The following is a 24536-nucleotide window of genomic DNA, read 5'->3' as shown; positions in this document are numbered from 1 at the left end:
TTTTTTCTTTAAACCTCAAGAGAGATTCTTTATGAAGTTTTAAATCTTCATAAAAAAAAAAAAATTAAAAAATTATTCTAAAAAAAAAATTGATCATTCTTCATATTTTTTTCTTCAAAACCTTTTCGCATAAAAAATAGTTTTAGAACAATCTTCTGTCAGTTACGCTGTAACATTATTATTCTTTAATAATCATAAATTCTCAAACTTGTTTTACAAAACCAGGTTCAAAAACTGAACTGTTATTATTATCAAAATATTACTAAACCGATAATTACTCGTATTATAAGTAGAATTTTTGAAGTAGTACTATGCATTTGTCAAAACCCTTCAATTTTTACACTTTTTCATTTTCCTGTACTGTTTTTTTTTTTTTTTTATAATTTTTTAAACATAATATAAATGGTTTTAATTGTTTGATTGAAATAAATGACAAGTAGTTTTTATGGTCAAAATAACACTCTTGGAAGAGTAGGTATTAATCTCAACAAGCAAGTAAGCAACTACTTCAGTACTTCCTAGTTCCTTACCTACCTAAAAATCAATTAATATTATTTAAATCTTAATCAATACTCTTAACCCCACCTACCTTTAATTAACATGCCTTACACATGGATTAAAGATTCATTATTATTGTCTTTCTGTTATTTTAAAAAAAACTCTCAATTATTATATAATAATCCTCTTTAATTTACAATTGTTCACGGTCTCTCATGTCAGCGTCTGTATATTTTTTTTTTTAAATGTGAACATCGTTTATTGATATAACTACTGGATTATTATTAAGGGTGTGCAGGAATTTAGGGTAGAACTGGAACCGACGGATACTTGGGGTTCCAGTTTCGGTTTCCTTCCTGGAATTGGCCCCCACAAGTCGGTTCTGGTTCTAAAAAATTGGAACTGGACTCCCTGGTTCTACCATTGCAAGAACCAAGAATTGAAAATGAAACCGAAACCGAAACTAAAGCCAGAGTCTAGTAGTTCTACTAATTGTATAAATTATTCTCACCAAAGAGACGGCTTGTGGTTTCTTTGTCTGAGGCAGTGACCAAACATCGATTGATTCTTGTGATTCTCTGACGAATTACGCTGTTCGTTTCTGTGAGAGCTTTCGTGGGTCCTTGACTCTCACACTCTTAACCTCTTCTTGTTTCCCCATGAAAAAATTCTAGCTCCACTGATGTTTAAGATTAAGCCTCGTCCCATGAAACTTTGCTCTGTACCATGTTAAACATCCAAGAAAATATAAAAGAGGAGGCTAGGGTTTCATTGATATTGCACAATTCAATTGAATACAAGTATTTTAACCTAAAAAAAGATATATATATAGGCTAACAAAGGAAATATGAAAAGACAACTACCCTTAAAAACAAAAACAAAATAACCCATATTTCTTAACAATGATTTACTAGCTCTTTGGTTCCTCTCTCCTCTCCTACCTACGACCAAAACAAACCCTAAAATCTGAGCTTCTTTGCACATAAGATTGATTTCTTGATCTTTTGGAAGTTTTTTTCTTTTCTATTGGTTTTGAAAGTTTTTAATTAGACTGGTTTTGAAGTGTTTTAAGACCATTACTTGCCAGAATTTTATACACTAGTTTTGACTATCTCAAAAAACCCCAGAACTAATGTAATGTATTTTGAGGGGTTTATAAAACACCCCAAATTAAGGTGTTTTGTTGGTTTTAAAATTTATTTTCACATACCCTATTCACTATCTCAATTATATCCAAAAAATTTAACCATTATGCACGTCTCAACCATATTAAATACAAAATATTTAGCAATCATAAAAAAAAATATATTAAAATCTCATTTCTAGATGCTTTTTGGAGAAATGGAGTTACAATTTTTCAATAATTCTAGATGTTGCAAAGAAGGCGAAGAAAGATAAGAAGACTTTATCACATTCGAAGTTATAAAATACTATAAGTAAAAAAACAAATAAGAACTCTTACCTATATGAAAAAACAAAACTCCCATATTGGTTAGAGTTGGGGTATTTTTATGGCATATATGTAAATTTATCATTTAAAAAAATGTTAGAACTGTTGAAAAAATAACTCTCAAGCACAGGTTGGGTGTTTTAAAAACTGCTACTAAATACCCCTCAAACACCCGATGGTTTACCCTCAAACCGTTACGATGGTTTACTCTCATAACCGCTATCATGAACTCTCAAGCGACCCTTAAGGATCCCAAAAGTGAAAAAAAAAAAAAAGATGATAAAAATTAGGCACAAGAAAACCAAAAAAAATAAAAAATAAATAAAATTTTTTGTGATACCCATTTTGATTCTTTGGCTAATTCAGTGGTTGTTGAAAAAAAAAAAAAAAATCTAGAAACCCAGAATGAACTCAAACAGGTAGTGAGGTACCGGGTAAAGAAAGGAAGAAAGCAACACTATAAATGAGAAAATAAAAAATCAAGAAGAATACCATACATGTTATGTTATAGAAAAACTGAAAACATGAGAAGCTTCTCATGATAAACAACAACAACAACTCTCTCTTCTTTATCAAGTCCTCTGCTTTCTCTCTGAAACACAAACAAAACGACTTAATTTTCCAAGCACTTGGAAGTTGGAACATTTATAATTTTGCAAACACTGCAGAATGCATTTGTAATTTCTTTAAACAGTGGGGTGTATTATAATTTTTACAAGGTTTATTCATCATTTTTGTAACTAATAAAGTTAGATTTGTATTTTCCCATGTACTCGGAACTGGAACCGAACCAAAACCTGTGTTTCAGCTCCGATTCCATGGAATTTGAGTAGGTACCCGAACCCGCCAATCTCCAGTTATTACTACTACGAACACTTAAAAACCCAATTTTCACATATACTTTTTTGAATAAAGATGACTGACAAACACTTTTCACAAACTTCTCTCACTGACCTGGCGTGGCACCTCGCAATTAGTCAGCTAATTGGTCAGCAGGACCTATTGTTGGATAGACGAAATCCATTGTGAGCTAACACGTTGTGTTTGTAAGAGAAAGTAGTGAATGAGTTTAGGAGTGTGTAGTATTCTGAACTTTTTCAGATTGAAAAATGGAAACGGTCAAATTTTACCTTTTTAACTGCATAGTTAATAGTGACATGTTTTTTCAAATTATAATTTTACCCGTGGGTTAATTGATTCTATTTAGAATACTAAACTTGTACTACATAAAACATATATATATTTTTATTTGATGTATTTTAATTTGTATTATATTTACAAAAACTTATTATAAGTACGAACAATGATCTCTTAATCACAGCATGGCAAATCTTTCCCACAGCTTGATTTGAATAAGTTTTTACTTGCTAGCTGATTCAGAAGTTCAGTTAAGGATGGTTAATTAGGTAATTATTTTCATTAAGTATGTTTAGTTAATTAGGAAGTTCTGATATTTTCATTATGAGATTTTAAAAGGTTTTATTTTTTATTTATTATTTTGAAACATCAAGGGAGATTCTTTATGAAGTTTTTAGAACAATCTTCTATTCAGTTATGCTGTAACATTATTATTCTTTAGATAATTCAAAATTCTCAAACATGTTTTACAAAGCCGAGTTCAAAGTTGAATTGTTACTTATTATCAAAACATTGTTGAACCGATAATTGCTCGTATTATAATAGAACTCTTAAAGCAATACTTAACATTTGTCAAACCCTTCAATTTTTACAATATTTTTTTTTTTTCCCCTGCATTCCTTCGTTTTCAATACAATTTAATTTGTCGCATGTTTTTTTAATCTTTATTGTCAATTCAGTCATCTCGATTAAAAAAAAGGTAAGAAAATAATTCAAAGGTCAATAATGTATTATTTCCTACTCTTTATCTGTTTTTCCATCAAAATAAAGTGATGATTAGACACCAGTTCTATTCTTTATTTTCACATAATTAGAATCACCCATTTTCTACATTTGTCACATCTTACTTACATATACATTATTAATTAAAATGACTCTCAAACGAATCTAATGCTTCAACTTTTATTCGGTTAAGTGAACATAGTAAAACCCTACTGAAAGTATTGTGAAGCAAAAAACGAGCCGTTTCACTAAGTATTCCAAGTCAAAACGGGGTCGTTTTGTGTGGACAACTACCAAGTTTCAGCCATCAGATCAAGACAGATCCAAGGGCTGAGAATTGCTGATGCAACCGTATATAAGAGAGCAACAGTGATACATATTTGAACGCGTGTTTTTGTTATCTTGTATTAGGGTTTGTAAAAGGGGGATAAACACTCGGGCTAGGTTGGTTGCTGAATCTTCTGGGTTAATCTGTGTTGAGTGAGAGAGGTTGCGTTTCCTTCTAGAGGCTGGTATTTGTCCTCTGGTTCTTGCAGATTATTGAGAGGTTCTTGGTTGTTAGGTCGTAGTGGGTGTTAGTCTGTTAAAGGAGATGTGTGTGTGTTGTTTGTGTTGCGAATTTGCTTATTAGCTTAGGTTATAACCCTACAATAATTAAGATTATTCATATTGATTGGTTGATGTTCATTCGATATTGTTATTTAATACCATAATTTTACTTATAAATAAACACTTTTAATTCTCTTTATCAATAGATTAGAGATTCATTATGTAGTTGTATGATAATGTTGTCGAATTAATATCCACCATGAATCTTGCTAATCAGTGACAAAATTGATGGTAGTTCGATGATTTATTGGCTTAATACCCCAATCTTACTCACAAATTAAAAACTTGTTATCCTCTTCATCAATAAATATGGGATTACTATGTTCTGTAGAATAACAGTATCAAGCTAACATATGAACGTGATCTTTCCATTTTTGAGAAACTACTGTAGTGTTTTTGTCATCTTATAATTTTGTTTTGAGTCTTGCACTACCTTTTCCTTTCTATCAATGTGGCACACTCTCTAAAGGTGATCACTTTTACAAGTGTGAGCACTTTAGAGTCTTGTGCTCACAATGCATCTAGCAGTATTTTTTTCTCAATCACATATCATGCACCTGTTTTTCTTTGTGAACATATTATTCTTTGTGATATCTGTTTTGTGCCTTTCCACTTGTCTACTTTCTATTCGTTGTGTGAAAATGAATATTGCTTTTGTTTGTGGTCCCAAATTTCATGTGCAAAAAAACAAAAAAAAAAAAAAAAAAACACAAAAGTTTTATTTTAACTTTTTTGTCCCCAAACCCTAGTCACCTTGTTCTCTATATCTCATACTTTTCTGGTGTCTTCCTCAAGAAACCTAATTGCCTCTGATTCATTACTGAATATCCTATGAGTTTTTGTATTCGTCTATAGTTTCCTATATGCTTTGGTAGGCTTAAAATTACCCTATTTCTTGTTCTTGCGTGATGATTTTGGAACTTGATTCCATGTTGATGCTTGACGTGTGCAAGCTGCTGCTCCGAAGTTATCCTTCAATAGTGAAACTTGAGAGGAGCTCAAGTGCGACTTGTGTTCTCATATGTGAAGCTTGCTATGGTGGTTTGAAGTTCAATAAAGAAGATAGAGTTGTCGTGTAGAAAGCATGAATGTTTTTGCAACTTTGGTTATCTTGCTTTGTATTTGAACTCATAAGTTTACATAGTGGATTTGCTTCTTCTGGACTTGGTCCCATGGAATAGGCATGTTACCGAACCATGTAAAAATGAGTGTGTTCTTTTCTTGTTTTGATGGATATTTTATTTATGATTTGAATAACTATTGTGCACAATATGAACAAACAACTAATTCCACAAAGTTTTAATCACTTAATAACCCCTTAAAAACTTTCATTAATATTACATGTCAGTTTGATAAAATAAAAAAAAAATAATAATAATAAAAAAATAAGATTTCTAAATTTTTTTTAATGACTTCTAGAATTCTCAAAGAGATATTGGACATTGTCTTAGATTTTTATAAGAATCTCTTTAAAATTTCTTTAGAAACCCTTCTGTTGAGAAGTTTCTAATAATATTTCAATTGTTTAAATTCGATTGATTTTCATTCACTACACATCTTAGGGAGTTCTAGTTGTTTTCTTTTCCAGAGTTTAGAAATTAAAAAATGGTCACTTTTATAACTAACAAATGGCAAGGTATATATGTTAGTCCTTAATTAAAACAAAAAAAAACCCATCCCACTTAATCATATAGCAACTAATTAATCCTGGCTTTACACCTTCATTATTAAAATTTCTCACATTATTGTGTTGTATCCACAAACATAATTAATTCAGAAGCAAAACCACTTCATTTTCCTTCTGAAATCATGTATCACATAAAATTTATTAAATTTTTTTAGCCTATGGATGCATCAAGCTCTTGGTTTTCCCACACCCCATGTTCGCCTGAGCGCTCCGAGACCATCCAGGATCCTATTCAAACATCACCAACATTCCCAGCAAGTAATGCGCCTCAATGTGGCAATGAAACAGCCAATTCCAGGATTATTCGCCTGGAATCTCAACGCCGTCCACCCGTACGGATGCAATGGCACCGTGTTCTTCATTATCGGGTTCTCCAAATTGTAGTTTGCATCATCATTTTCCATGTCATATTGACCATCTCCGAACCCCAGCACCCAGAAATCATGCCCGTGTAAATGCCAGGGATGCGTCTCGCTGTTGTTCGCAGTCATCGTGTTCGCATTCTGTAAAATCACATCCACTGTGAATTGAACTCCAGCCTGTAAATGGATGAGCTTGTTGTAGCATTGGTGTTGCTCTGGACACTGTAAATGTCATAGTTTTCGTAGTCGTAGCCCTCAGGCGCCGGCTTCTGATCGAACACATCGAGCCAGTTTTTTTTCAGGGCGATGAGGTAGGGGTTTCCGGGAGAGTGTGTGACACATTGTTGATGGCCCATTTGGTGTAGCCATCGACCTGTTTTGAGTGTTCAGGGGGACGATGACTTTCTCAGGACGCGGTGGGGTTTGGATGTAGCCCTGGCGAGCCTGATGCAGGCTTGTTTTTTCCGGGCGTCGTTGTCGTTCCAGAGAGGCCCTGGAGGTGGGTTGTGGTGGGGGGTTTGTGGTTGCGGTTCGGATAGTAGTTAAGGATGGCTTGCCGATTGGTGTGGAAGGCTCTCTGCCGACTACGTTGTGGTGATCCAGTAATTGCTGGAGGAACTTTGATTGGCTGTGACTAAAACTGAGTATGTTTCTCCTGAGTAAATGTACAGGTTTTCTGTGACAAATGGCTCCACGTAGTTGCCATCAGCTTCAACCACAGTCATGTTGTGGCCCTGGAAAAAAAAACTTTTCAGCTTTTGTAATCCTTAAAAGGGTCTTTAGTATCTGCTCTGTGTAAAAGTTTATATCAAAATATCAGGACTTAGTCTACGTTTTGGTTTAAATGAAAACCTTAGATGTGGATGCACTGACTTCTTTTAAATTTGAATCAATTCTTGATGTGAAAAATACATTAAAAACAAAATATCAGTCAAGTTTCTGAATTCAAAAATTTTGTCATCTTAATGCATTCTTCGTGTCAAGAATGATAATCTAGATTTTAAAATTAGAACGTCTGCATGAAAGAATAATTTGTGTTTTGAATATAAAAAGATAGAACTTTACGTTGTGTTGCGTTTTACTGTATTGTAAAATAATAAATTAATTACCTCTATTTGAAACTAAGAGCTGATAAAGAAGTTAAGCTAGCAATTCTGAATCTATATGTTCTTCCAGGACTACTGTAAATGAAGCTGGAGCGCATTCAGAATTTGTTGCATTACAAACACTGGCGCAAGATTTGCACAATCTACTTTCCTCTTCCATTTATTAGAAGTGACTGAAATTGATGTTACACACGCAAACACAAGTTAGCAAAAGCGATTATGACTGAAATTGATGTTACACATGCAAAGCAAAAGTTAGCAAAAGTGATTATGGAAAAGTCTTCGTATATTTAAGTGTAAAATTTTGTTATTTACCTGGGCCCCCAATCCAGACATAGGGTATGGAAGTCAGGCCTGTGGCTTGCTCATAAGAGCTTGAATGGTACCAATCACTCGGACAATTCCATGCTCACGGTAATTGCAAAGGGCTCTTTGTTCCAAAAGGAACAGCTACCTTAATCAAACCATATAGCCCATTCTCTTTGCTTCCATAATGCGAATGGTACATATACGTTCCTGCCTGTTTACAACAGTTTAAAGCTATAGGTAAACGTCTAACATTAGTGTTTAAGTCTAACAGGTCAACGGTTGACAGATAACAGAAAATTAGTCAACAAATACTTCTGAAGACGAACCTTATCGACAACAAATTGGTAAACGAAGGTGTCACCAGGCATTGTTCCACACTGTGAAACTCCTCTGTTCCATCACTCCAAGGAGTTCCAATCTGCCATGCATGAACACAAAAATTACCTTCCTTTCTTCATTGATTTCCATTTTTAAGAACAAAACTTTACGGAAAAGTAACATTAGATCCCACTAATGACTTAGAAATAGAAGATTTCAAAATTATCCAATGTCTGTAACTTAGATAAGAAGAAAAGCATGTAATATATGAAATATTCTACCTGTTGATCCATGCCAATGGATAGCAAGATTTTCCATCAACAAATTATTCTTAACATTGATGATAATCGTATCGCCTTCGGTTGCAAAAATCGTGGGCCCTGGAGTCCCTCCATTTATGGCAATAGCAAGTTTCTTGTAACAGTCAAGAGACTTGTACTGATAGCTCACCTCCCATGTCAAATTATGAACTTTAGCTTCAGCCAATAAACATGTGCCCACCAGGCAGAAAGCAAGAAAAATAAGATCAGATTTTGTGCCCTTGAAAAATAAAATTTCTCCAGCCATTTGGCCGAAGAATTTCAGACTCCTGGAGCTTGGAAAACTACAAAAAATTATGATTGTGTGAGACTTGCCTTTACAGCTTTACTGATTGTTCTTTATATAGAGATGAAGACTTGAAAAGAAGTCAATCTGTGGGAGCCAATTTACAATAATTTAACGTTTAAACCAAGAGATAATCTTCTCGTGGGCGTGTTGCACGTTGGAACTTTCATTGGATACACGACATATTTTCTTTTTCTATATTATAAAAAACAATAAAAATTGGCTCGTAATCCAATCTTATAAACTTTTTCTCACAATCTCGATGTAATAGCTCGCAATTAATCAGATAATAATTAGGTAGGTAGGATCCATTGTGACACATATCCAATTATGAACTGATCAATTACGAGCTACCACGTCAGGGTTGTGAGAGAGAGTTTATGAGATTGAATTATAAGTGTAGTACTGCCCTATAAAAAAGAGTAATGCTAGGTTTATAACCTTCTCTCACAACCTCCAATATAATAGTTCGTAATTAGTCAGTTGACAAATGAGCAAACAGGACTCATAGCAAGCAGACGAAAGCGAGCTAAACAATTACGAATTGTTATGTCGAAGGTTGTAAGAGAAGGTTATAAGATTAGATTGTAAACCTAACATTATTAATAAAAAAAATGTTGAATAATTTATATAATAATGTATTTCGTTAGAGATTTAGACAATTTAAAAATATATTTTACATGTTATTAATATATAACATGCAAAATATATTTTCTCTTATATGAACGTCTGTATGCGAACGTCATTTATTGATATTAACAAATGGACTACTATTATCTGTAAACACCATAGAACCAAATTTTTACTTAAACTTTTTCAAATTGGAAATTGTTTTTTTTTTTTAAAAAAAAAAAACTTAATAGTTAATCATGACATGTTTTTACGAATGATTTTACCATTAGGGTTTTGGGTTAATTAATTCTAAATTTAGAAATACTAAAGTTGTACTACACAAAACATGTATATTTTTATTAATGTACTTTACTTTGTACTACATTAACAGGAGCTTATTATAAATACGAAACGATGATCTCTTACTTTTAAAGGTTTGGATTTTTTTATTTTTATTTTATTCGAAACCTCAAGAGAGATTCTCTATCAAGTTTTAAATCTTCATAATTTTTTTTTTATATTCTTATTTTAGCCAAAAAAATAAATTATTCTTCAAAAAATATTCTCATAAAAATTAGGCTTTGAAACAATCATTTTTTTTTTTTTTGGTATCCAAAGATGTCCGAACCAGTTTGTGCGTGCCTCGACTAGTTTCTCAGGATCTTGAAGTTAACGGTCAGGTAAGCCTTTAATGGTTATTCCTTATTAGTAGTTGTGAAGGTTCGAATTCAAAATCTCTTCAGTAATATACCCAAGAGTCCTAAATGTTCAGCCAAACTACCTAAAGGTAGTTGCTTTAAAACAATCTTTTATTCAATTACGTTATAACTTTTATTATTCTTTAGATAATCCAGAAATTCTCAAACTTTTTTTACAAAACTGAGAAACTGAATTGATACTTATTATCAAAACATTATTGAACCGATAATTACTCATATTATAGATAGAATTTTTGAAGCAGTACTATACATTTGTCAAAAGTAAAACCCTTCAATTTTGACACCTTTTTTTTTAATCTTTCTGTAGTGTTTTTCTTTTCCCTGCATTCCTTCGTTTTCAATACAATTTTATTTGTCGCTTGCTTTTTTAGTATTTTATTGTCAATTCATGGTATCTTGATGAAAAAGGGGGCAAGAAAACAATTCAAAGGTCAATTAATGTATTGCTTTATCCCATCAAAATAAAGTGATGATTAAAAACCATTTATATTCTTTATTTTCTACATAATTATACTTATCCATTTTCTTATAGAAACATAACGTAACACGACTTGTCACATCTCACATAGACATTATTAATAAAAATGACCTCACAAAACGAATTCATATGCTTCAACTTTTCTTCGATTGTGTTCTTATAACAACAATAATATCTATCTTTTTATACTTTTTGGCTAATGCCCACCATCTTTTTGACTAAGAAAAGTATTTATTTTTTCTTTAAAATAACTTATCTTATATGCCTCTCATGCTTTTAAGTTTTTTATTATTATCATGTATAATGTGTTTCGTGAATCACGATTTTCCTTACTTTATCAAAAATGAATTAATTCAATTTTAAAATAGAAGATGTTAAAATAGGGAAAATAGAGTTTCAATTGCAGGAATAATAATAAAAAATAAATAAAATGCTTCTTTGTTTTAAATGAAGAAGCATGTTTAAAAAAATAGATAAAAAAAGAATGTTCTTTTATTTTTGGGCATGGTTGATTGGAAGTTGTTAGGTTCTATAATAACACAATATAAATATTTTCAGAAAATAAAAAATCTTGTTTTTCTTATTATTAAATTAAAAAAATTGAGACAACATGAAGAATATTTTTTCCATTTATTTTTTATTACTATTTTCATTCCTTAATTTGATAACACATTTGACAAATTTTGTACAAGCTGTGAGGCAGCCAACTACTCAGTACTCACAATAATCATATACGAAAAGAATAAAAAATAATAACAATAATAATAATAATAAAGATATGGAGAAAAGGTTCAAAAAGCTTAATTTTAGTTTTGTTTTTAAAAATACTGAAAATATTAATAAAGCATTTCAATGACCATATACTAAAACAATCGAGGTGTTGACATTCAGGAAAACCTCTTAAATTATTTCACTATTGAGTTAATCGTAATATTTGGTAACCGAGAAAGTTATAAGACAATATTAATGTTCGACTCTTTTTCTAATAATTTTTAAAAATCTGTTAGATTTTAAAATCCTATAATCTTAAATTATTTTAAGAGGGTAAGTTAGACTTAAATATTAATGTTCGACTTTTTATCTAATCTTTTAAGCAAAACCTTAAACTTTCGATGTTTGATACGAGAATGTCTGTAAACTTAAAAAGTTAACTAATTTCTTAAACCTAAAAATCAAATCCATGTCACACGTGAGAGAACCTACCAAACTTTTAGATATTAAAGTCAAATTCTTTATCTAATTACTCAAGCTTTCACCTTTAACGGTTTTAGCAAAGAAAAATGCTATTCTTACAAAGAAGGCTACAAAGTGACATTATCCAGAAGAAAAAACAAAGAAAAAACAAAAAGAGAGAGAGAGAGAGAGAGAGAGAGAAATTATGAAAATCAAGGGTAGAGATTGTCTTTGTATGCCCCCTTTGTATGTGTTTTTGTAAAACTAGCATTGCTTTTTAACAAAACGTCCGACAACGAGTTAAATGCTAAGTGGACAATTCACAATCAAATCATGAACATAATAAGTGGAAATAAGTTTACGCATTTGTCAACAGCGGTTATAATTTTTTATCTTTAGGATTTGATCTTAACAGTTAGTATCAACCCCTAGTCAAAAGTTTAATGCCTCACAAACGTATGAATTGTTTTGATGGTCAAATCCACTATAGGTTTTGACTTAAAAGATAAGGGTAATATTACATTTATAATCAAATCTCACAGATTTTCTCTCACAATGTGATGTGACAGGCTGGCAGTTCGCAATTAGTCAATTTTTAATATGTTTTACCTGCCTAATTGAGAATTGATAAATTATGAGTTATTACATCGAGGTTGTAAAAGAAAGTTTATAAAATTAGGTTATGAGCCATTCTTTATTATAACGAAAAAGGCTTAATTCTAACAAAGTAATGATAATGCAATATTTTTTTTCTAAGGAATTTCATCGTCACCTCCATCTATAACCATCAAATTGACCCATATCACATCTCACCAAACTCGGCCCAATATAAACTTTTTAATCTGAATTCTAAGGACACCCAAAGCCCAAGCCCAAGCCCAAGCCCAATTTCACTCAAAGCCCAAATTCAAACCTCCCTAGACCGCACCGTTTCACTTCCCTTTGACAAAACCCGCCATCACCTTCCTCAATTTCCATATCGCACGCCAATTCCACCGCCATGGACGACACCGATCAAACCCAAACCGAAACCCCGACCCGAATCACCGATCCACTCACCAACGCCTTCGGATCCCTCAACGACCTCGCCCCCGAACTTGCCTCTCTCCAAGATCTCGCCACGCGCGGCTCGTGGCGCTCAATTCTCGACAAAGTCTCACGCGCCCGCTCCCTCTCTCTCCTCACTCTTCCCCACCACCACCTCACCTACCTCTCCTACAATGCCCTCGCTTTGATGAAACTACGTCGTTTCAACGACGCTGCCCTGGAGCTCGACTCGCTCGAAGACTTCAACAGTTCCGGTTACCAGTACGAATCGTACCCGCATGCCTATCCCAACCGGACCGGATCCATGGTCCCCTTCTCCCTCCGGTGGCTTCACGCGGTTCTCCCGTTTAAGATGTCGAACCGGCAGGAAGGTCTTGACCGGTTTTATCTCCTTCTCGATTTCGTCCGTGAGAAATTAAGGCAAAAAGTCGACGAGAAATTGGATTTGTCGGCGAGTGCGTGGAGGAAACGAGAAGTTTTTGTGGTTAATTGTTTGATTGGTTATCATCTGAGTGGGAAAGAGTTTGGTGTTTGTTTGAATCTGATTCGAGATTTGTTGAAAAATTCTGACGACTTTGACCCTGTGTTGGTCTCCAGATTAGGATACATTCAGATGCAAATCGGGGATTTGGAGGGTGCCACGACGTCGTTCAATCGGGTTGAGGAATTGCTGACGTCGAAGAAGAGTGATGAGACTGTTGTTGAGTTGAGGAATCTTGTGAACCGGAACAAGGCTTTGGTGTATTTGATCGGGAAGGATTACGTATCGGCGGTGAGGGAGTATGAGGAGTGTATAGAAAGGGACGGCAGTGACATTGTGGCGGTGAATAACAAGGCTTTGTGTTTGATGTATTTGAGGGATTTATCAGATGGCATTAAGGTGTTGGAGAATGCGCTCGAGAGAGTGCCCACAGTGGCGCTGAATGAGACGGTGGTGGTGAATTTGTGTAGTATGTATGAGTTGGCTTATGTGAATCACTCGGATATTAAGCGGACATTGAGTAATTGGATTGCCAGGGTTGCGCCCGATGATTTTGATTCATCGTGCACAAGAATTTGAGGTAATTGGTTGTGGTTGTTGAAGGAAAAAATTGTGTTTGTAATAATGGATGAAATGATTTTTTGAAATGTAGGACGAATTTGTGGAAATTTTTGATAATGCATATAAGATTCATTGAGAAATGGTCGCAGTTGGTTGCTGAATTGACATTACATGTATATGTGATTGTGTTTATTTGTCTTGAGTTATTGAAATTTATGTTTATGTGGGGTGTTGATGCTTATCTTGTAACCGCGGATGAGGTATTTTTTCTTATGCGGGTTGGGTTTTGGAAATTTTTTTATAATGCATTGAAGTTCAATTGTTTTTGAGAAATGGTTGCTATTTGTTACTGAATTGATATTACATGTATATGTGATTGTGATCTAATTTCCTTATCATATAGATGAGTCCATTGTTGTGTATGGAGAGTTTCATTTTGGATTAATAAAAGAGAAAGGTTTATATGGTATATCGACACTAATGTTTTCAGATTGATGAGATAATCTTTTGATACTTAGGAGGAGTTTGCACAAACTTTTGTTGTTGCATGTAGGATTCAATCGAGTTTGAATTGTTTGTTGAGAGATAGTACTTTTTGCAGGATTTTAGTGTTTGAAGTCTTGATTCTAGTGCTCAATTGACATTGCATGTATATATGTTTATGATCGAACATGCATTTCAATTATTTGTGTAATAATGGATGGGATGATTCCATGATATGCAGGATGAGTCTGTGCAAGCTTTCAATAATGCATATAATATTCATTTGAGTTGGCCTTGATCTGGAACATATCATACTCAGAGAGACATGGAATAGAGCCACTCCCCTTTGAGTGTTGTTGAGATGACATTCCTGGAGGATATGCTAATTTTTGTTTTCAATTATGATTTCTTGTCCTAATTTGTGCGTTAAGAATGGTTTAAAACTAACTCATTTCACTCTTCAGATGACTGGATGAGTCCCTTTTTGTCTATGGTGATTGCTGCTGTTAATTTTCGATGTCTGATTAAGATTGTACAAATCTTTTGTTTAGCTTGAGGTGAGGAGATGATTTCATTTCTCATTGAATGAACTGTAAATGAATCATGTATATTTCTGATTGGTGGTAGCACTGTCTAGACTCGGTGAAGGAAACTGATTACCTTTGTCGACGCTATAATGTTTGAACTGCTGAGTGGACTGCTTTATTTTATAATGTTAATCAATCAGACGATGAATCCATCAAATTAGATAAGTTCATATGGACAATTTATGCTTTTTTATTCTGGCTTTTGCTATGTACAAGGTCTTGTAATGTTTTGGGAATGGTTTTCTTGATTTAGAACGCCGCGCGCGCGTTACATTCAAGTCCTATTTCACCATAGCTTAACACTTAGTGTTATAAGTCTGACATTGTATGCGATAAATGTATTTGTTTACCATTTGCTTTGTGTGATTTGTGAGTGATTGTTGATGTTCGAGACTCATCCATTCATCGAATATAAGATCAGGGTTTTCGTTTTCGTTTTCATTTTTGTTTTTGTTTTTGTTTTCGTTTTTTGTAGGATCAGATTGAAAGTGTCTTAACATGGTTGTTGGTATGTTGTATTCAAGTTGTGTTTCTCTTTTAGACTTTTCAAAGTTTGAACAAAATTGAGAACCTTATATTAGTTGATGGAGATAGACTTAGCTTTCTTTAAATCTTATTTAATGACTAATGAAGGTTAGATTATGTATTTCTTTTCCTAAGCAATCATTATTATCTTACCGGTTCGATAACGTTTCGACTATTTGTTAGGAATGCATCTTATTTGTTTTTAATTTTAATAAATATTTTGAGGAAAAATTAAAATTCTTTATTTGAGTCAATTGAACACTAATTTAAGTGGAAAAATTAAAATAATTTAGTTGAATAGGTTGAATGTTACGATTGCTTCATCTATACGTCAGCGTTTTGAACGACCCTTGACAAGGAGGTGGTGGCCACAGAACAACTGCCCAAGTCTTCTTCAAGCAAATTATTTTCTTTAACATTTAGTTGAAAATATTTCATTAGTTATTATATAATTTACAATAAATCAATATTTATCTATTATTTTATTTTTTTTTAATATTCCAATACATTTGAAGAATATTAAGTATTGTCACATAAATTATTATTTAGTGATAAATATAAACATATAATATGTGTGTTTAAAGTTTGGTATCAAAATGTGCCGTTGGAATTTGTAGTTCTTACTTACCACCTTCAAATTAAATTAATTTCTAAGAGCCTACTTCTCTTGACCTATCCTCCACCCTTGATCACTACCCCCTCACACTCTCTTCACCGTCCGATCCTCACCTTCATCATCAAACGACCTCCCACTCTCAATCACAACCCTTCAGAAACTCCCATGGCCCCCTAAATCACTCACTGGTCACTACATAAACTCATCCCTATGCGATCTTTCCAACAGTTCCCCACCAACACCAACAACCAACAACTCCTTTCTTCATATTTTCCCACCAACCCTCTTCCGTTTCTTTAAACCAAACAGAAAACTCCTTCCTTTTCGTGTAAACTGTTTCATGGCCACTCTCTTCGCTCCCTTCCGTCCTCTTCTAGCTTGGTCCCCAGATCAGCTCACTCCAGACCGGAAAAATTGAAGCTTTTGACGAGCTCTCGATCGGTTTCTTTCCCCTCTCAGCTGCCACACAACTTGTCTCTTTCTGGGTAAGGTTTTTTTTTGGTTTTTTTTTTTTTTCTGGTTTTGGGTTGGATTTTGGATTTTGGTTCAAAGTTTGTGTTTTATTGATCAACGTGGCGAACTTGAAGTGGGTTCTGGGTTTTGTGGCCGATAGAGCCTTGGGAGTTATCAACCAGCAAGCAACCTTTCACTTTTTAGGCTTGGAGGGTAATGAAAATTTTGATTGGTTTATATATATGTAAAGTGTATTTTTTAACACGTGCCTCTTAGCAAAGTAGGAAGAAACGTGGTGCTGTATTCATTTATTTATTTTTTTAATAAAGTAATGTTTTTACTAATAAAGTTGGAAAATGTAAATGGTTTTTTTTGGTTTTGGGATATAGAGGCGTGGAGATTAGTAAGATAGTGAGGATTGTACGGCTTAGTGCAGAAATGCAGTTGATATCTCTTGAGTCCCAGAGTGAACGCGGTTAAGCCCTCAAAGACTGTGGCCATACCGACCAGGCCACTGCGCTTGCTCAAGCTGGTGTTCCCGTTATTCGTTTGGCTGCTGGAGAGCCTGATTTTGATACCCCAGTTATAGCAGAGTGAAATTTGTTTTTTTTTTTTTTTTTTTTTTTTTTTTTTTTTTGTTATTAGTTTTGGTTTTGATCGCAATTAGGGTGTGGCTATTTGGTGAAATATTTGATCGATTTGTCATTGGCGTGAGGTAGTTAATTTGGTTGGATCTATTGAGATTGTATAAGCTGTATCGAGATTGAATCTAGGTCATACTAGTTTGGGGAGGGTTCAGTTTAGATTTTGTAAGTTTGAAAATAATAACCAATAAATAAGAAAAAGGGATAGATTTTATGGAATTTCTTATAAGGGAGAGTTTATGCTAAGATTGAGCTGAATTTGTTTTATGGAATTTCTAGGCTGGGATAAATGCGATCCGTGAAGGTTACACAAGGTACACTCCGAATGCAGGTACTTTGGAACTTCGTTCGGCAATTTGTCATAAGCTAAAAGGTTCGTTGGCTATTGGTTTTATACTTTGTGTGGTTTGTAGTTGTGTTATGAGTTCAGAAAATTGTTTATTTATTTATGTTTTGTTTTTGGTTGTGATAGAGGAGAATGGGTTATCGTATGCACCTGATCAAATTTTGGTTAGCAATGGAGCCAAACAGTGCATCCTTCAAGCACTCCTTGCTGTTTGCGCCCCAGGAGATGAGGTGAGATTTTGTGACTATACCCTATGATTCTTATTTAGCTATTTGGTTTATAGCTCTATTTGATTAAATCAAATTGGTAGCTATGACTTTGGTAAATTAATTGCAGTCTTTCTGAAATTAAGTGCAATAGTCTTCCTTAAGAGACATAAATAGAAAATCTACTATAATTACTATAGTACTATAAATTTGTGGGAATTATGGTATGGGATTCAAATTTAAGATATTTAAGTTTGGTCATATGACCTTGCAAGTCAAATGAGTGTTGGTTGAAAGATTGTGGTCGACAACGGATGATTTAGTAATGATTTTGGCCAAAATATAGGTGTTCTAGCTTTGTATTGATTGAAATCATTGGAATACTAAACTTCTTTAACCCTCTGGTGGTCAGTGTCTGGGAAGACATTTCTTGCATGATATGTTTTCCGTGTAACTTTAGATCATCTGGAAAATAACCTGCACGCATTCATTTGTTGAACTCCACTCCATTTTTTAGATTGTCTTTAGTGTAGATTAATTTTAGATCAAATGATATCCTGGAAAATAAAAAGACATGGAATGTAATTAAATAGTTGGCGGGTAGTGGTCAATACATGTGCTTTAAAATGCTACTTATTGATGCCTCTGTTATGCCACGTTAGGAAAGGCAAAAATGATTATGTAGGATAGTTAACCAGCATGCCAATGTGGACTCTGTTATTGGTTTCTTCTACTTTAGATGTATAACATTTTTAATTGTTGGTGGTTGACATCATTCTCTTTTTGTTTCTTCAGGTTATAATTCCAGCTCCATTTTGGGTTAGTTACCCGGAAATGGCAAGGATAGCTGATGCAACACCTGTGATTCTTCCAACAAAAATTTCTGAAAATTTTCTCTTGGATCCAAAACTTCTTGAATCAAAACTGACTGAGAAGTCAAGACTTTTGATTCTATGTTCTCCATCCAACCCAACAGGATCTGTTTACCCCAAGAAATTACTTGAAGAGATTGCAAAGATTGTAGCTAAACATCCCAGGCTTCTGGTATGAACTGACTGAACCGGAAACTCTTTAGTTCCTGCTCTTTGCCTGGATCTGAATCCTGAACATTCTTTGCCTCGTTTGTCAGGTGTTGTCTGATGAAATATATGAACACATAATCTATTCACCAGCGACTCATGCAAGCTTTGCGTCTTTGCCGGGTATGCAAGAGAGGACTTTAACTGTTAATGGGTTTTCTAAGGTAAATCAATAGTGATATATTGAATTTAAGGTGCTCAAACCTTGAAATTTCATTGCCTTCTCATTCACTGAATCTAGTAGTTGCTTTCACTCTGGGGATTTATATATGAATATTACATTTCTAGGCCTTCGCAATGACTGGTTGGCGACTTGGATATATTGCCGGCCCTAAGCACTTTGTTGCTGCTTGTAATAAGCTCCAGAGTCAGGTATGTTACATCCCTACTAATTTACATCCTTAATTTTCTGTTAAACTCCTGCATTGCATTTTTTGTTTTTGTTATATTTATTTCTTATACATATAAATGATAATTCTATGTGTTACTTTGAGAAGCATGATTCTAATAGATTTTATTTCTGTGTTATGTCGTTGCAGATCACTTCAGGTGCCAGTAGTGTATCTCAAAAAGCAGGAGTCGCTGCATTAGGTTTGGGCTATGCAGGCGGGGAGGCAGTTTCCACTATGGTTAAAGCTTTCAGGGAGCGGCGTGATTTCTTGGTTAAAAGCTTTGGAGAACTAGATGGGGTTAAAATATCAGAACCTCAGGTACTAGCCTCAGCTATATTTTCACTTGGTGGAATCTAACCTTCTTACCTATAGTTTTATCCTTTTAGTTTTAGCTATCTTTGTGCTCCTAATTTTCATTCTTGTTAATTGCAGGGAGCTTTCTATCTCTTCATTGATTTCAGTTCTTACTATGGATCGGAGGTTAAAGGTTTTGGGAAAATTGAGAATTCCGAGTCCCTATGTCGATACTTGTTGGACCAGGGTCAGGTATAGTGTGGTTGCTTAATTTCCTCTCACCCTTATAAAGTTCGTATTTTTAAAAGTGATGCCAGTACAAGATTGTTTGTCTTAAAACAGTAACACTCCATTATTCAGAGCTTCTTGAACATTCCGTGTAGTTTATATTCATCTTCTTTCTCTAATTTGGTCATGGCCGTTGATTTATAGGTTGCATTGGTCCCGGGAGAGGCATTTGGGGATGACAGTTGCATCCGCATCTCCTACGCTGCATCCCTCACCACCCTACAAGGTGCCGTGTTGAGAATTAAGAAAGCACTTGACGCGCTCAGGCCAGCTGTCCCAGTTTAATCACCTGTTTAATAAAGATGAACACTAATGCAAAAGGTTGTCATTCTTGTACTTGGAATTCAAGATATGTATTTGTCAATGATTGTTTTCAAATAATGTAGGCTTGTAATGTAGCTTCAATTCTTGTTGTCTCAGCAATGGTGCTTAACGTACTTTCTTGTATGGAGGTGGAAAAATATTCACCATTTTACATGGTTATTTATGCATTTGAAGGGCATTAGAGGAAACTTCTATTGTTTTGGTTAATTTGGAATCTTAACCACATGCAATGATTCTACTGCAAATGCAGGAATAAGTTATGTTAAAAGGGGAGTAGGCGAAACTGTCGTCTTGACCATTGGATTATGATTCAGTCAACTTTAAACTATGATCTGAACCATTAGATTATGATTAAGTCGATCTTTTGATTAGATCTCTATTGGATTACGATTCAATCAACTTTAAACTATGATCTGAAGATTTTAAACCATTAAGTCATAATTAAGTCGATCTTTAGATTATGATATAAGGGTTTGTCTCTGATGTTGTAAAAAGACCGACAAAGACCATATTGGATCCACAAAGACAAACTATAGGGTGAATATCTTACGTCATTTGAATGCTCATTTAATATAGTACTAATTTTAATTGTATTAAGAATTAATCATAGTTAATAAATATGGGTACGACAAAAAAAAAAAAAGGTATGAGAATTTTATGGGTATGATACGGCAAATGGTGAAAAATATATTTGTAAAAATTCGGTCATAAAATTCGGATACAAGAAAAATACGATTTGAGTATATACCAATATTTTAAAACTTGGTCTGGCTGGGCCGGTTTAATTGGTTTAACTGAGACCCGGAAGCTTCAACGGGTCGGGTTTATATTTTTTCTATTCACCTCAAGCCCTAGGATTTGGGAGGATGATTTGCGAACAATTGAAGCCCGGGATGTTGGGGCTTTTGAAGAGAGAGTGCTGGTGAATGCAATAGTGGTGACAGAGTTGATTTCCGGTGAGTAAATCGACTGGAAATCAAACAAAACCGGTAGCGGTAACAACCGGCTTTTGTTGGCGATTGGCGAGGCTAACAGGGGTGGGGATGTGGTGGGTTTTGGTCGGAGAAAGAGGGGAACAATTTCTGGGTGATGGGGAGGGTTGTCAATGTCAGCGTCAATGAGATCTAGACTGGAATGCCAACGCCAGCGTTGATGAGATCTGGCATGGAATGCCAACGTTGGCGTCGTTGAGATCTGGCCAAAATCGAACCTATTTCGGCCAGATCTTGGATATATTTTAAGGGGAATGGGCTCAATGGATGATTGGGATTGCATTTGGGGTATCGCTGCTACCAACCAATCGCCAGCCGATTTGTATTTGGGGTGTGTTTGCTAAATTTCAAACCTATAGGAACTTAACAAATTTTTAGGGGTGTATTTGCTGAATTTTAGAAGTTTTTTGTCAACTAGTTTGATCGCCGGTCAAACATGTTCAACCGATCAACTTGGGACGTGGCAACTTTGCTGGGTTTCACCTCGAGTTGGGTTTTAAAACATTGGTATATATGGGTTTAATACGACACATTATCAATAATATATTTTGAAAAATACGACAATATCAATCTTGGTTTTAACACTTTTTATGGACCACCTAGTTATAATCAATATAGGATTTAAACTACAAAGTATATAATTCATGAATAATATGGATGTACTGATAAAATACGGTTATAACACGAATAATTTGTGAATAATATTAATAAAATACGTCAATAATATGGTTAATTTACAAATAAAATGTCCAACGCATATAGTTTACAAATAATACAAATGTGTTAATAAAATACGAAAATTTGCAAATAATACGCGCGTTTTACTCGCGAATTCACTAACATAGGAATTAATTACAATAGTGATTAAATAGATAAAAGAGATTATATTGTCCTTGTCCAAACGCTTTTGCAAGTTGGTCTTATGATTCCAGAACCCAAGAAATAAAACTTTCCAAGGTATCTTTCTTTTGAAGGTAACCAAAATTAAGTTCTGTACGGCACCAGGGAATCAAATTCCAATTCCTGCAAGTTAATTTGGCTCAGGGATTCCAAACATATTCAGCATAATAAATTATAATCTTCGCCTCTTTGGATGATGCAAAATTCAAGCTGTAATAAACTTCGCCAACAGGCCTAGCCAACCGAAAGGTTTCTTTCTGTTCCAAAAGCGCAAAATTGCAAAGCAGAGATTAAGGGAGAGGAAATCTATTTCTTGCCCTCCTGGAATTGCTTTTTCTTTGCATTAGGACATCCTGAATAAGCTAAGGACCTCTCCATGCAAAGCCTAAACAAACTATTGACTTGAACTACAAGTCAATCAACCTTTCATGTAAGACATTCTCCTCCTTTCTCATTATACTTCCAGGCCTTCTATATATCATCCTGGAATCGAAACCTGAAGCCAAAAACCAGCTTTTAATTTTGTGTGAGCGTGATTCGATCCAGGATCTCTTGTAGAGCCTCGAGAGATTCAACAAGTTGAACTATTTAGCGGGTTCTCGTGCGAGAGCTACTAGAAATGGAGGCCTCAGCGGAGATTGTTTTCTTCGACTTGGAAACGACAGTTCCCAGAAGAGCTGGACAACGCTTCTGGGTGTTGGAGTTTGGTGCAATCATGGTCTGTCCGCGGAAGCTTGTCGAGCTGGAGAGTTATAGCACCCTGATAAGGCCCAAGGACTTGTCCGCGGTTGCGTTGAAGTCGAGTCGAAGCGATGGGATAACACGTGGAGCTGTAGAAAATGCACCTGAGTTTGCGGAAGTTGCTGACAAAATATTCAGCATTTTGAATTCCAGAGTGTGGGCAGGCCACAATATACAAAGATTTGATTGTGCTCGGATTAAAGAGGCCTTTGCTGACATCGGTAGGCCGGCCCCGGAGCCAGTTGGAATGATTGATTCTTTAGGAGTCTTGACCGAGAAATTTGGCAGAAGAGCTGGTAACATGAAGGTATGTTGCAAATTAGAAGCAATATTTGTATATTAATGCTACGAATCTTACTATATCTGATGGCGGATGTTTTAAAGATACATGTTAAGAATTTTCGGTAAATTTTATTAATCTTTCGTGTTGCCGCAAATGTATGATAAGTAAACTTAAGTGCAGATTGTCTATTTTTTTTTTTTTTTTTTTGAAATATAAATTTTGTTTAATCAAAATTATGAAATTTTGTCTTTTTAACATTTGTTATTGTCAATTAAAGGTCTCGCATTTTAACAAAATGTAGGATCTGCGGTTTGCACCTCAGAATTTTCGTGAACGATAATTCAGAGAATCCTAACGTTATTATTATTTACATAAATTTAGATGGCTTCACTGGCTTCTTACTTTGGGCTTGGGCAGCAAAAGCACAGGTATGTTAATGTGGAATCAATTCTGTAGTTGGAAACATAAATTTTTGCTTGTGCATTGTTTGACACATCAATGCATATGAAAATGAAATTAATCATGGATGGCTTCTTTAAACAGGAGCCTTGATGATGTTAGGATGAATTTGGAGGTCCTGAAGCATTGCGCAACTGTGCTTTTTCTGGTATTTTCTGAGACTTATTTAAGCCTTCCCTTAATCAACAATATGCTTACCAAGATCACATTTAATGTATATGGATCATATTTCCTGTTAATTTGAGATTAAGAATTTTGTTATTGCGTCTTTATCAGATAATTTAATTATACTCTGATCAATCAAAATTTTGTCTTTTCAGAGATTTTTAAACACATGTATACAATTAAGATAACTCATTAGTTTATATTTTATCCTGATACTATGATTATAGGAATCAAGCCTTCCGAGCATGTTGAATCGCAAATGGAATAGCTCTCTCACAATTACAACAAGAAGTAGGAGCAGTGGAAAATTATCATGTAGAGAAGAAACAAGCAGGAAATCTCCTGCAACTCCAATTGCATATCAAAGAACTGTTCCCTACACAAGGGGAAGCTTGGGGAAGGTCTAAAATTTAATAAATAAGCAACTTTTAATTTTTCTTCTTGTACACACACGTTACATATATTTGTCACTAACAATAAATTTAAATGAAATTTTTGGGGGAAAAAAATTTAAAAAACAGATGACAGAAAGTGTGAAGAATCTATTGTGTAAATCTCAAGGAAACCGGCCTCTCAACACCTTGCTCAAGCATTCTCATTCACTGCTTCGTTGATGAGAAATTCAGGAACTAAGTACAATTTGGTAAAAAATGAGAAGAGATGTTCACAATTTCTGGTTGGAGAGGAAGAAAATTGAATCCATGTTGTTCAAGAGGGCAGGCCAATTGATGCAAGAAAAATTCAATGGCAAAAGTAATTTGTCTATGCCATAGAATTTTGTGACATATTTGATTCATTCTTTTAAGGCCTCCGTTATGTGGAGGCCAATTGTATATATTTATGAAAAAAAAAAATTAATAATCATATATAAATTTAACCAGAG

At 34.3% G+C, this 24536-nt stretch overlaps 3 protein-coding genes and 1 pseudogene across 4 annotated transcripts; 3 read left to right on the top strand and 1 right to left on the bottom strand.

Annotated features, from left to right (window-relative positions):
* Window positions 1–6332: 6332 nt before the first annotated feature.
* LOC116122684 lies at window positions 6333–8818 on the bottom strand (annotated as a pseudogene).
* A 3913-nt stretch (window positions 8819–12731) lies between these two features.
* Window positions 12732–15188, top strand: LOC116122667 (trafficking protein particle complex subunit 12). Of its 2 annotated transcripts, none has more exons than XM_031408497.1 (2): window positions 12732–13895; window positions 14601–15188. In XM_031408497.1, the coding sequence occupies exon 1, from the start codon at window positions 12788–12790 to the stop codon at window positions 13892–13894; it is 1107 nt and encodes a 368-aa protein (XP_031264357.1). In that variant the 5' UTR covers window positions 12732–12787; the 3' UTR covers window position 13895; window positions 14601–15188. The 2 variants fall into 2 exon arrangements, with proteins under 2 accessions (XP_031264357.1, XP_031264358.1); XM_031408498.1 differs by having other exon boundaries at window positions 14824–15186.
* On the top strand, window positions 13993–20074 carry LOC116122609 (bifunctional aspartate aminotransferase and glutamate/aspartate-prephenate aminotransferase-like). The gene is made up of 10 exons (XM_031408439.1): window positions 13993–14136; window positions 15422–15454; window positions 17464–17515; window positions 17657–17760; window positions 18532–18780; window positions 18866–18979; window positions 19104–19187; window positions 19355–19525; window positions 19640–19753; window positions 19934–20074. Exons 1-10 carry the CDS (start codon window positions 13993–13995, stop codon window positions 20072–20074), a joined length of 1206 nt encoding a protein of 401 aa, XP_031264299.1.
* Window positions 20075–22514: 2440 nt separating this feature from the next.
* Window positions 22515–24431, top strand: LOC116122687 (protein NEN4-like). Its single transcript, XM_031408521.1, has 5 exons — window positions 22515–23053; window positions 23411–23457; window positions 23573–23636; window positions 23881–24054; window positions 24175–24431. The coding sequence occupies exons 1-5, from the start codon at window positions 22625–22627 to the stop codon at window positions 24265–24267; spliced, it is 807 nt and encodes a 268-aa protein (XP_031264381.1). The 5' UTR covers window positions 22515–22624; the 3' UTR covers window positions 24268–24431.
* The last annotated feature ends 105 nt before the right edge of the window (window positions 24432–24536 follow it).

This window comes from Pistacia vera, unplaced genomic scaffold (assembly GCF_008641045.1).
Source record: "Pistacia vera cultivar Batoury unplaced genomic scaffold, PisVer_v2 Contig136, whole genome shotgun sequence".
Classification (NCBI taxonomy): domain Eukaryota; kingdom Viridiplantae; phylum Streptophyta; class Magnoliopsida; order Sapindales; family Anacardiaceae; genus Pistacia; species Pistacia vera.
Note: the sequence above shows the minus strand (reverse complement) of the source record. Positions and strands in the feature narration are given on the sequence as shown.